This window comes from Amblyraja radiata, chromosome 32 (genome assembly GCF_010909765.2).
Source record: "Amblyraja radiata isolate CabotCenter1 chromosome 32, sAmbRad1.1.pri, whole genome shotgun sequence".
NCBI lineage: Eukaryota > Metazoa > Chordata > Chondrichthyes > Rajiformes > Rajidae > Amblyraja > Amblyraja radiata.
In genome coordinates this window covers 24,410,153-24,424,299 of record NC_045987.1, presented here as the reverse complement: position 1 = coordinate 24,424,299, position 14,147 = coordinate 24,410,153, and the positions used below count along the sequence as shown (strand labels likewise).

Here is a 14,147-nt window from a genome sequence, read left to right as displayed (position 1 = left end):
GCGGTGTGTTTGGGTTGCAGCGCCCGTTGCCTGGTTACCGTGTAACAAAGTGGTGTATCAGTCTGGGCAGCGCGGGAGTTCCTGTAAGAGGAAAGCTCACAGCATGGCACGGCCGGTGGAAAAGATCCCAAAGGATGCGGTGCAGCAGCTGGCAATTGATCGAGAAAACATCAGGAAAGTGCTACGCAGTCAGAAACTGTACATGAAATTCAACATCAACTCCTACACCAAATGTAAGTCCGGCTGTTGGCACCAGACGTGCCACCTTTCACTTTGCAATAGTTCTCTGGAACGCCAGAGGTTGGGGGCAAGACGTACAGTATATACCATGATGAGGGGGCATAGGTAGGGTAGGCGGTCAGAACATGTTCCCCGAGTTGGAAAAGTCAAATACTAGAGAGTTCAAAGCTTTAAGGTGAGAGGGACATGTGCTGTGCATGTTTGTATTCACACAGAGGATGGCGAGTGCCTGAAACATGTCTGGGGAGGTGGTGGAGACAACTTGTATAGTGGCATTAAAAGACATAGACCCAGGTTCGATCCTGACCTCGGGTGCTGTCTGGGTGGAGTGGTGTTTGCCTCTTCTCCCTGTGTCAGCATAGGTTTCCTCCCAGTGCTCCGGTTTCCTCCCACATCCCAAAGACGTTAGGGTTTGTAGATTAATTGGCCCTCTGTAAATTGCCCCTAGTGTGTGGGGAGTAGATGTGGAAAGTGGAATAACATGGAGATAGTGTGAAGGAAGGAACTGCAGATGCTGGAGAAAAGGGATAGGTGACATTTTGGGTTGGGACCCTTCTAGTATGAATGGGTGATTGATGGTCAGATTCTCTGCCTTTGATTTGTTCCTTTCATACCTTTCATTCATTTGTTCTTTGTACTTTTTCATGCCTCTAGTTTCCATCTCTCCTGACTCTCAGTCTGAAGAAGGGTCTCAACCAGAAATAGAATAGAATGCCTTTTATTGTCATTCAAACAGACAAGGTTTGAACGAAATTTAATTCCTACAGTCATGACAATAAAAAAAACCAAGACACACACTTAACACAATTTACACAAACATCCATCACAGTGAATCTCCAACATCTCCTCACTGTGATGGGAGGCAAAAGTCTTATCTCTTCCCTTTGTTCTTCTCCCCTGGTCCAGCAGTCCAACTGCAGCGTCGAGGCGACTGGGGCCCCCGATGTTAAAGCCCCCGGCGGGCGATGGTAAGTCCCGCGGCCATTTAAGCTGCGCCGGGCAATGTTAGGCCCTTCTCCGAGTCATTTAAACCCCGCCATTCCGGCGGGAGAAGTTGCCGTTACGGGAGCTCTGAAAAGCGGTCTCCCACCAGGGACCTGTGAGCTCCCGATGTTCCTGTCCACCTGGCCTGTGGCCGGAGCCTCCGAAGCTCCGAAGTCGGGTTGCAGCCGCGCCCCACCACAGCTTTCCCCGCTCCGAAGTCGGCCAGCTCCGCGATGGCGAATCTGCAGGCTCCGCGACTGGAGCCCCCAGGTTGGTTCCGGTTGGAGGCCGCCGCCGGCTCCACGATGTTAGGCCCAACGTCACCGGAGGCCCGACAGGGAAAAAGTTGGGTCCCCGTACAGGGAAGAGATGTCACCTATTTCTGGAGCAGACATAATGTGTAATCCAGAGATGCTGCCTGACCCGCTGAGTTATTCCATCATTTTGTATCTATCTTCGGTGCAAACCAGTATTTGCAGTTTCTTCCTACACGTTATGTCTGCTCCACGGAAAGCACTGGAATTGAAGAAACGTTTAGACAGTGCGTGGGTAGGACAGGTTTAGATGGATATGGGCTAAATACTTGCGAGTGTAGCTGGGACATGTTGGTCGGTATGAGCAAGTTGGGCCAAATGGCCTGTTTCCACGCTGTAAGACTCTATGACACTGCAAAATCTCCTCATGGCATGCCTACTATGAAGACGTCTTCCTTTCTCCAACAAGAGTTCTGGAACACCATCTCTCGCTGCTCCCCCTCTGTGATTCCTCCTGCTCTTCAGCTCAACGACCATGTTTTAACCCAAACTCGCTACCACAGCCACGTGTGTTTTATCAGTGCCTGCCTCCGCCTCAATCTTCAGTGGCTTTGATTTGTTCTCTTCATACCTTTCATTAACTTGTTCTTCGCACCTTTTCATACTTCTAGTGTTCCTCTCCCCTGACTCTCAGTCTGAAGAAGAGTCTCGACCCGAAACGTCACCAAGTCCTTTTCTCCAGAGATGCTGCCTAACCCGCAGAGTTACTCCAGCATTTTGTGTCTATCTTCGGTGTAAACCAGCATCTGCAATTCCGGCACACTTGATTGAGGCAAGTTCCAGCAAGCAGTAATGAGATTATGATCACACAATATGTTTCTGTGATGTTGAGTAAGGGTTAAATATTAGCAAGGATCTCCACAAAACGTTTTGTCGTAGATACATAGAACAGTACAGCATAGGACAGGCCCTTCATCCCACAATGTCTGTGCCAAACAATAAACTAAACTAATCTCCTCTACCTGCACGTGATCCATATCCCTCCATTCCCTGCATATCCATGTGCCACTATCGTATCTGCTTCCACCATCACCCCAGGCATGTTCAAAGCACTCACTACACTCAGTGTCAAATTCATGCCCTGCACATTCCTTTAAACCTCTCACCTTAAATTTATGCCCTCTAGTCTTTGACATGGGAAAAAGATTCTGACTGTCTAATCTATCTATGCCTGATGAATAAATTAAGATTTTGTTTTATTTTGTTGGGAAGGAACGGATGATCAAAGAGGCAGCACGGTGGCACAGAGCCACACACCTGGGTTCGATCCTCACTACGGGTACTGTCTGTACGGAGTTTGTACGTTCTCCCCGTGACCGTGTGGGTTTTCTCCGGGGTGCTCCGGGTTTCCAACCACATCCCAAAGACCAGCGAATTTGTCGGCTAATTGGCTTTGGTATATTGTCCCTCGTTTGTAGGATTGAACTAGTATGAACGGCTGATCAATAGTCAGCATGGACCCAGCGGACTCGGTTTTTGATGTTAATTTTTTTGCTGGAATTTTTCTTTGTGTGTATGATTTCCTGGTTAAAGAGATACCTTATATTTATTTCTCAACAGTTCATTGTATTACAGGAAAACCGAACGTCCGAGACGTGGAAGCAGAAGGGGAGGAGGATCGTATGTACCTTTATCTATTTTATTTGCAGCATCTGTCCTCAAATGTGCAAAGCTTTATACAGGTCAACCACCGATTTTCCGGCACCCTTGGCTTTCTGGGATCCAGCCTTTCTGGATTATCCAGACCTGAGTTCCAGAGCCCCGGCTGTGGAAACGGATCAGCTGGCTCCGGCCGGGCCGGAGTTCCAGAGTCCCGGCCGCAAGGGTCAAATTCGATCCGCCGATCGGCCGCCGAAGTCCCAATGAGGTCGACATGGGCCACCTCTCCCGGCCTAGGCACCTCATTTTCGGGGCGACTTCTGAGGGGGGGGGGGGGGGGGGGGTGGGGGGGGGGCGGAGGAGGGGGATTTTGTCCGAATTAAAGGGGGTGGTCAGACCATCAGTTGCTGGAAAATCGGTTGTGGACCTGTATTAATAATTCTTGCATATGGTATCTATATCATCTTTCAGAAAATCTATCAAGAATACTACGGCAGAAGTTTTTGGAACCAAGGATGAAGTATACCATGCCCCAAACAGAAGCGCAGGAGATTGGCTGGATAACTACTCCACTGGTAAGGACACAAAACCTCCGGAAAAACTACGTAGAAATCTCACGTTGAAAATGGGATGAGACTGCAAATTTCTCCAGCAACAGTTTGATATTTTCAATGGGTGGCACAGTGGCGCAGCGGGTAAAGCTTCGCGTTCGACCCGTTCGATCCTGACCTCGGATGCTGTCTGCGTGGAGTTTGCACTGTTCTTCCTGTGACCGTGTGGGGTTCCTCCTACATCTCGAAGACGTGCGGATTTGTAGGTTAACTGACCTCTGCAAATTACCCCTAATGTGTAGGGAGTAGATGCGAAAGTGGGATAACATAGAACTAGTGTGAACGGCAAATTGATGGTCAGTGTGGACTCGGTGGGCCAGCGGGCCTGATTCCATGCTGTCTTTCAATTAATCAAACCTCTAAAAGGAGTTTGCACAAGCCGAGCCAAACACACCGCTAAAGTGTTTACAACCTTGTTCAGTCAGAAGTGCAGAATACGAGGTTTTACAAGGATGTTGCCAGGACTCGAGGGTCTGAGCTATGCGGAGAGGTATCGGCTGGGACCCTATTCCTTGGAGCGCAGGAGGATGAGGGGTGAGCTTACAGAGATGTATAAAATTCATGAGAGGAATAGATCTGGTAAAATGCCCAGAGTTGGGGAATCGAGGACTAGAGGACGTAAGTGTGTTCCAGGCGCGCACCACCCTTGGTGTCAAAAAACTTGCTCCCAGTGGCAGACTGGCCAGGGTGTCAGCTTGCCCGATGGCAAGTGGGCCCCTGATGAAGTGGGCCCCCTATAACAAGTGGGCCCCTGATGAAGTGGGCCCCCTTTGTCTCCTGGCAACCAATATTTTTAGACCCAGTCCGCCACTGCGTGCTCCGCACATCTCCTTTAAACTTTGCCCCTCTAATCTTAAAGTTATGCTCTCTCGTCTTTGACATTACAAGCCTGAGGAGAAAGGTACAGTCTACCCTTTCCATGCCCCTCCTAGTTCTATAAACCTCTATCAAGTCTCCCCTCGGCCTCCGACTCTCCAAAGAAAACAATCCAAGCTTGTCCAAGCTCTCTGTAGAGCTAATATCTTGTAATCCAGGCAGCGTTCTGGTAAACCTCCTCTGCACCCTTTCCAAAGCCTCTACATCCTTCCTGTAATGGGGTGACCACAACTGCACGTAATACACCAAATGTGGCCTAACTGAACTAATGGAGCAATTTCGACATTTTAATGATGGAGAGAAGGCAGATGGAAGTTGATTATATTGAAGCAGGCTGGATAATATAGGAACCAGAAACCCGAATATTAAATGAGGAACACCGGGGAATTGATTCAAGAGCGCTAATTGAAATATTGAAAATTAATTCAATTTTCCATCAAAAGCCCGCTGCGTTTTGTATGGCCAGAAACTTTTGCCCACCTTACAGACCCTTAAAACGAGTGACATCATTCAATTGCAATGCTGTGTGTCAAGTTAAGCCAGACTAGGTAAAAAGGCATGACTCCCTGTGTGGAGAAACAAATTGCTGGAGTAACTCAGCAGGACAGGCAACATGTAGAAACAAGGAATTACAGATGGTGGTTCATACCAAAGATAGACACAAACTAAAGGTAGACACATGCTGTAGTAACTCAGCGGGGCAGGCAGCATCTCTGGAGAGAAGGAATGGATGATGTTTCAGGTTGAGACCCTTCTTCAGTCACAAACTGCTGGAGATGCACAGAGTAGGGGAATCAAGGACCAGAGGACATAGGTTTAAGGTGAAGGAGATGAAGATTTAATAGGAATCTGAGGGGTAATTTTATTCGAACAAAGGATAGTGGGTGTATGGAACGAGCTCCCAGAGGAGGTATTTGAGGCAGGGACTATTGCAATGTCTAAGAAACAATTCGACAGGTACATGGATAGGACAGGTTTGGAGGGATGTGGGCAAAACGCCATATCAGGCAACAGGTAGAAACAAGGGACTGCAGATGCTGGTTTATATCAACGATAGACACTTTGGTATAGTAGGTCACTATATGGCTCTATGACTCTACTGGAGTAACTCAACAGGAGCAGCATCTCTGGAGAAAAAAGTTGGGTGATGTTTCGGGTTCCGACCCAAAATGGCATCTTTCCATCTTCTTCCATCTTTCTATCATCATACAGCGTGAAAACAGGCCCTTCACCCAACTTGCCCACAGCGAACAACATGTCCCAGCTACACTAGTCTCATCTGCTTGCATTTAGCCCATATCCCTCCAAACCCGTCCTATCCATGTACCTGTCTAATTGTTTCTTAAACATTGCAATAGTCCTTGCCTCAAATACCTCCTGTGGGAGCTCATTCCATAAACCCACTACCCTTTGTTTGAATAAAATTACCCCTCAGATTACCCCTTCACCTTAAACCTATGTCCTCAGGTTCTCGATTCCCCTACTCTGGGCAAGAGACTGTGCGTCTACCCTCTCATGATTTTATACACCTCTATAAGACCGGGTGGTGCCACCAGCAGTGGATGCTTCGTCAACTGTCTGTCTGTCCTTTCTTCTTTTTGTAATTTTTAGCATGTTTTAGTCTTCCTTGGTTTGTTTTATGTGGGGGGGTTGGGGGAACCTTTTTTTCCCAATATCTTACCTCGACGGAGATGCGATTTTTTTCCGTATTGTGTCTCCATCCCCACTGCGGCCTAACATCGTGGAGTTGGCGGCCTTTCCTGGAGACCGACGGGTGCTCCAAGCCGCGGGAGTCTGCGGGACTTTAACATCGCGGAGGTTGCGATCCCTTTGCCGGGGATCGAAGCTCCAACCGCGGGGCCTGTGGATTTTAACATTGTGAAGCCCGCGGTCTCTGGTAAGAAGAGGCCAACTCGGGAGCTCCATGCCGCGGTGAGAGTTTCAACTGCCCCGACGCGGGAGTTTCGATCACCCCGACGGGGGCTTCGATCGTCGGCTGCGGGGGCTTTGATCGACCCAGTGCGGATGGTCTGAATGTCTCGACCGCGGAAGAACAAAGAGGTTGAACTTTATTGCCTTCCATCACAGTGAGGAATGTGGAATCCACTGTGGTGGATGTTTATGTTAACTTTAATGTGGTCTTGTTGTTTTTCACTTCGTATGGCTGTATGGTAACTGAAATTTCACTGTACCTTAATTGGTACATGTGTCAATAAACTGACCTTGAAACCTTGAAAGATCACCCCTCAGTCCTCCTGCACTCCAACGAACAAGAGTCTTAACTTGCTCAACCTCCCCTATAGCTCAGGCCCTCGAGTCCTGGCAACATCCTTGTAAATCTTCTCTGTAGCCTTTCCAACAATATTATAATCCAGCAGATATGAGCCAGAACAATTAAATTCTTACTCGTTGCAGCTTGACGGGGGGCACTAAACGTAACAACAATAAATATCCAATAAATTATCACTTACTCTGAGTAATTTAGGAGAAAACTGTGCAGAATTTGTGCAAATTCAGAGCAGATAGTGCAAAAAACAAAGTTCGTACGTAGAGAAACCACAACAGTGCAAAGTCCGTCGTGAGGTTAGTTTAGAGAAACAGCGTGGAAACAGGCCCTTCAGCCCATGCCAACCAACCAACCCATAAACATTAGTTCTATCCTGCATTTACAGAAGCCAATTAACCTACACGTATTAGGAATGTGGAAGGTGCAGCGGGTAGAGCTGCTGCCTCGTAGACATGGAGACCCAGGTCCTATCCTGACTGGCCGCTGATTACTCATAAGAACCAGAGCGTGAACTTTGAAAATGGCTCTGGTTCTTATGAGTAATCAGGCTCCTGCATGCGGCTCAGTAGACCACTTGCGGATGTGCGGGAGTGGGCGCCGTCTGTGTATGGCAGCCTGCCCGCAGTCCGTCTCTACACCTTTTTTTATTTTAAGTCCCGTTAAAAAAATGTTAGTGGAGGTCTTCTATGTGGGGGGTGGGGGTGGGGAAGGGGGAAACTTTATTTCTTAGTCACCTACCTGGTCGGAGAGGCAGTCTGAAGAAGGGTTTCGGCCCGAAAAGTCGCCTATTTCCTTCGCTCCATAGATGCTGCTGCACCCGCTGAGTTTCCCCAGCAATTTTGTGTACCATCCCTCCAAGCTGCTTCTTCGCCCCGTCCTCGCGGCCTACCATCGAGAATGGAACGGCGTTTCCTGTCGGGACCGGCCGGGACTACGGCGGCGGCGGCGCAGCGCTGGGATACCAACACGGAGCGGGCGATGCCTTGCTGGGTCGCTGTGCGGTAAGCTCCGGAGCTCTGTGGCCGTCGATCCCAACATCGCGGAGCTGGGGCTGCGGGCGTCCGGCCGCGGGCGGCGCTGGATTTGGAGCGCCGCAGAGCCAGGGATCGAGTTCACCAGGGTCGGAGCTCCAACCGGCGCGGCCTGAGGGCTACGAGTGCCCCGGTCTCCAGGGAGGAGGCAGCCGCTCCAGACTTTTCCAAGCCGCTGAGGAATGTTTCACCCGACGCCGAAGTTCCATCTTCACGGCAAGAGGGCCCTGAAAATCATCGGACTGGCTGCACGGCCACAAATGGGCCCCGACCTCGGGTGTTTCACAGAGGAAGAGGACTTAACTTTCTGGTGCCTTTCCCCACAGTGGAAAGTTTTGATTCTGCTGTGGGGGGACGTTTGTGTTGAACTCTATAATGTGTTGTGTCCATTTTATTCTTTTTTTTTTAACCTTTTTCTATGGTTTGTAATGGAACTTATTATTTAATTTATGTAAAGCACTTTGGTGTCAATGCGAGTTGACTGAAAACGTACACTTCTATCTCTGTACACTTGCTAATCGAGGATCGGGGGTAGGGCAATACTACTGGACTGCTTGTATGAAAATAAATGTCACTGTGTTAGAGGTTACAGGGAGAACGTTCAAACTCCACAGGCAGCACCCATAGTCAGGGTCGAACCCAGGTCTCTGGCGCTGTAAAGCAGCAACTCTACCAGTGTGCCACTGTGCTGTCCCCTTGTATGAGCTGCTTTGTTTCTCTGAACAAAAACTTAATACAATCCTTGATATTGATACAGATATTAAAATGGAGCTCCTTTCTGGAATGCAGATGTTGTAGAAAGGAACTGCAGATGCTGGTTTAAGCCATAGACACAAAATGTTGGAGTAACTCAGGAGAAGGGTCTCGACCCGAAACGTCACCCATTCCTTCTCTCCAGAGATGCTGCCTGTCTGTCCCGCTGAGTTACTCCAGCCTGTCTGGAGAGAAGGAATTGGTTTTGTGTCTATCTTTGGCTCAGATATGGTTTGATCAATTAAGAACCTCACTTTCTTCCGCAGATTTCCAAAGACGTGCAAGATCGGAGACTGAACTTCCCTCACCAAAGTAATGAAATCACAAAGTTCATGGCACAGTTCTTCCATCAAAAGGAAAGCTCTGAAAAATAGTCCCAGCCACATAACCGTTCCGTTAACGTACCTACACTAATCTCCCGTTATTGCCAGACTTCTGAAGTCAGACGTGTATAAATAACGTGCCAGGCGTTTGTAATTTTACATAGTTGGGGAGAATAAATATGAATAAATGGCTGGAAAATGGGTTGCCTTATTGACATGGTTTGAACTGCAAGGATTAAGCTGAGGGATCGTGATCCTTGGAGTCATAGAGTTATACAGCGTGGAAACAGGCCTTTCGGCCCAACTTACCCACACCGGACAACATATCCCATCTACACTAGCCCCACCTGCCTGTGTTTGGCCCATATCCCTCCTTGGTAGAATATGATCATTCATTTTGGAAGAAAAAAAATGCGTCTTTGTGTTTTATGGTACTGTGGTTCTATTCCATAAGTGTGTAACACAAAGGTGAAAACTGACGGCCTCTTTGTTGCTGGGTGTGATCTGCACCCATGGCCTGAATTTCCTGTTACTCCAAAGCAACCCGGTTTGCAAGAGTAGTCACTCGTCCTGGCTAGGTCTGTCCTGGGGATGAACATTGAGCTACTGTGTGCTCAAAGGTTTTGAGCAATCTACACTTGGACCTCCCCAGTTACATGGTTGAGGAATACTGATTCATGTACACATGCTTTGTGCACTGTTGACGTCTTTCTTGAGCAGCCTCGCTCTTAAAGACCTGCAGTGTGGTGCAACTGGTAGAGCTGCTGCCTCACAGCGCCAGAGACGGGTTTGATCCTGACCGTAGTTGCTGTCTGTGTGGAGTTTATCCGTTCTCCCTGTGACCGCATGGGTTTTCTCTGGGTGCTTCACTTTCCTCCCACATCCCAAAGACATGCAGGTTCGGTGGGTTTGTTTATGAAGGAACTGCGGATGCTGGAAAAATCAAAAGTAGACAAAAAATGCTGGAGAAACTAAGCAGGTGAGGCAGCATCTATGGAGAGAAGGAATAGGCGACGTTTCGGACTGATTAATTGGCTTCTGTAAATTGCCCCAAATGGGCAAGGATGTGGAAGCACGATAACAGAACTAGTGTACGGGTAATTGATGTAGTCAGCGTGGACTCGGTGGCCTGTTTTTAAATTTTTTTATTTTTTAAATTGCTGTTTTGTTTCCCTTTTTCCTTCCGCCCACAATATTTAATATGTAAAAGAATATGTGATTCTGTTCCATTCTGTTTGTAGTTTGTTTGGTTGTTTGTTTGTTTGTCTTTTTGCACAAAGTCCGCGAGCATTGCCACTTTTCATTTCACTGCACATCTCGTATGTGTATGTGACGAATAAACTTGACTTGACTTGCCTAGGAGACGCTGTTTCAGGTAGAGACTCTTCTTTCATTCATTAAGGGTCTCAACACAAAACGTCATCTATTTCTTTTCTCCAGAGATGCTGCCTGACCTGCAGAGTTACTCCAGTATTTTATGTCTATCTTTTGTCTAAAAGAGGTTCAGTCCGCTATAACCGAAATCCGTTCAAACGAGAGTTTACTGTTTCCTTGAAACATAGACATACAAAAAAAACCCATAGAAAATAGGTGCAGGAGTAGGCCAATCGGCCCTTCGAGCCAGCACTGCCATTCAATATGATCATGGCAGATCATCCAAAATCAGTACCCTGTTCTGACTTTCTCCCCATATCCTTGATTCCCTTAGCCCCAATAGCTAAATCTCTCTTGAAAACATCCAGTGAATTGGCCTCCACTGCCTTCTGTGGCAGAGAATTCCACAGATTCACAACTCTCTGGGTGAAAAGGTATTTCCTCATCTCAGTCCTAAATGGCCTACCCCTTATTCTTAAACTATGACCCCTGGTTCTGGATTCCCCCAACATCAGGAACATTTTTCCTGCATCTACCTTGTCCAATCCTCTAAGAATTTTATATGTTTCTAGAATATTTCCTCTCCTAAATTCCAGCGAATACAAGCCCAGTCGACCCATTCTTTCATCGTATGTCAGCCTTGTCAAAGGCCTTTTGAAAGTCCAGATACACCACATCCATTGGCTCTCCCTTATCCATTCTACTCGTTTCATCCTCAAAAAATTCCAAAAGATTAGTCACGCATAATTTCCCCTTCATAAATCCATGCTGACTTTGACTGATCCTGTCACTGCTTTCCAAATGCGCTGCTATAACATCTTTAATAATCGACTCCAGCATCTTCCCTACTACCAATGTAAGGCTAACTGGTCTATAATTCCCCGTTTTCTCTCTTTTCTTAAAAAGTGGTGTTACATTGGGCACCCTCCAGTCCACAGGAACTGATCCAGAGTGGGGAGAACATTGGAAAATGATCACCAATGCATCCATGATTTCCAGGGCCACCTCCTTGAGTACTCTGGGATGCAGACCATCAGGCTCTGGGGATTAATCTGCCTTCAGTCCTAGCAGTTTACCTAACACAATTTTCTGACTAATGTGATCCCATCAGTTCCTCCCTCCCACTAGATCCTCGGTCCCCTAGTATTTCTGGGAGATTGTTTGTGTCTTCCTTAGTGAAGAGAACCAGAGTACTCATTTAACTGTTCTGCCATTTCTTTTTCCCCATTATAAATTCACCTGTCTCTGATGGTGAAGGGCCTACATTCTCCTTCAGAATCAGAATCACACTTTATTCGCCAAGCATGTTTTGCAACATATGAGGAATTTCAGATCTTTTCCTTTTTACATACCTAAATAAACTTTTAGTCAGTTTTTATATTCCCCGCAAGCTTTATTTCATGCTCTTCCCCCCTCTCCCAACCCCTTTGTCTTCCTCTGTTGAGTTCTAAATTTCTCCCAGTCCTCTGCTTTGCTGCTTCTTCCGGCCAATCTATATTGACTTGACTTCCCTCGTCAGCCACTGTTGAGCCGCCTTCCCAGTTTTGTTTTTTCGCCAGACAGGGATGAACAATTTCTGGAGTTCATCCATTTGAATCTTTGCCATTGCATCTCCACTGCATCTCCTTTCAGTACAATTTGCAAGTCTATCCTAACCAATTCCTGTCTCATACCTTCAAAGTCTCCTTTATTCAAGTTCAGGACCCTAGTCTCAAAATGAACCGGGTCACTCGCCATCCTAATGCAGAATTCCGCCATATTACGGTCACTGTTGCCCAAGGGGCCTTGCACAACAAGATCGCTAACTAATCCTTCCTCATTACACAATACCCAGTCTAGGATGTCCTGCCCTCTGGTCGGTTTATTTACATATTGGTGTAAAAACCTATCCCGCATACATTCCAGGAAATTCTTCTCCTCGGCACTGTTACCAATTTGGTTGGTACTATCTACGTGTAGATTAAAGGCGCCATGATAACCGCTGTACATTTGCTACACGGATCCCTAATTTCCTGTTTGAAGTTTGGTGATCACTTGTGCCCTGACGTTGCATCTGAATGCAAATTGCTCTGCAATAATACCTTTAGTTTTGAGATGCAGCGCGGAAACAGGCCCTTCGGCTCTCCGGGTCCGCACCGACCAGCAATCTCCGTTCTCTAACATTATCCTACATACACTAGGGACATGTTACAATCATACCAAGCCAATTAACCTACAAACATGCATGTCTTTGGAGTGTGGGAGGAAACCGAAGATCTCGGAGGAAACCCACGCAGGTCACGGGGAGAACGTACAAACTCTGTACAGTCAGCACACGAACCCGGGTCTCTGGCGCTGCATGCGCTGTAGCCGCAACTCTACTGCTGCACCACCGTGCCGCCCAGTGTCATTCTGCAGCGTCCAATAGCTTGATCATTGAAGAAGCTGTTGCTAAAACTGGCCACTATCTGACCTACCAACCTTCTTCCCGATGGCAGGAGAAATATGCTTTCATGGTTTTTCTACATGACAAATAAAAGTTAACCAGACTTAAATGTTCTCACTTTTAACTACGAAAAAGCTATTGAGTCACAACTTTTTTTGGAACATAGAACAGTACAGCACAGGAACAAGCCCTTCGGTTCGCAGTGTCTGTGCCAAGGCCAACTAGTATCTGCCTGCACATAATCCATATTCTCCAGTTCCCTGCATAACCACGTGCCTATCCAAAGGTTTTTAACCACTATCATATCTGCCTCCACCACCACCTGCAGCAGTGCATCTAGACATTTACTAATCTCTGTGTAAAAAAAAAACTTGCCCCACATGTCTCCTTTAAACTTTGCTCCTCTTCCCTTAAAGTGATGCCCTCTAATATTTGATATTCCCGTCCTTGGAAAAGGAATCTTCTTCTTCCGTCGTATGTCTTTTAGACCTGCAGCTCCGTTGAGGCGAGCCAGGCCAACGTGTCATCGTCCAGGTCAATCAGACCTCGTTCACCATTCGGTGGCCGGTGTTTGGGGCAACTGGTGACTATGTGCTCCACTGTCTGTGTTGGGTCCCCACATTCGCAGGAGGCGCTGTCCACGAGGCCCCACCTCTTCATCGTTACTGCATAAAAAGGATCTGAATGTCTACCAAATCTATGCCTCTCATGATTTTATATATTTCTATCAGGCCTCCCCTCAGCCTCCGGCGTTCCAGAGAAAATAATCCGAGTAGAAGTGTCCTGACCTGAAAATAATCCGAGTAGAAGTGTCCTGACCTGAAATATATCATCTATATTCAACCTCTTGGCAATATTCTCCGTCATTTTGGAATCAATTTTCACTGCTACGCCGATGATACACAACTTTACCTCTCCACAAAACCAAACACCTCCCTTCCCCCAACTGCCCTCACCACCTGTCTTCAAGCTATCAGCAACTGGATGTCACTCAACCTTCTAAAACTCAATGGAAATAAAACAGAAATTATGCTAATTGGCTCAAAGTCCACACTCTCCAAAACCCACCCGTTCACCATTTCAGTTGATGGCTCACCCATACCCACCTCCTCCCATGTCAAAAGTCTCGGCGTCATTCTGGACAGTACACTTTCCTTTGGCCCCCACATCAGCAATATCACACGCTCTGCATACTTTCATCTCCGCAACATCTCCAGACTCCGCCCCTCCCTCTCCAAAGACAATACAAAAGTCCTCATCCACGTTCTGGTCACATCCCGCATCGATTACTGCAACGCCCTCCTCACTTGCACCTCCAATAAACTTCTTC

The 14,147-nt window shown here is 47.3% G+C and overlaps 1 protein-coding gene across 1 annotated transcript; it reads left to right on the top strand.

Annotated features, from left to right (window-relative positions):
- Positions 1–9,219, top strand: fam183a (family with sequence similarity 183 member A). The gene is made up of 4 exons (XM_033048954.1): positions 1–233; positions 3,099–3,158; positions 3,609–3,712; positions 8,962–9,219. Exons 1-4 carry the CDS (start codon positions 104–106, stop codon positions 9,067–9,069), a joined length of 402 nt encoding a protein of 133 aa, XP_032904845.1. The 5' UTR covers positions 1–103; the 3' UTR covers positions 9,070–9,219.
- The last annotated feature ends 4,928 nt before the right edge of the window (positions 9,220–14,147 follow it).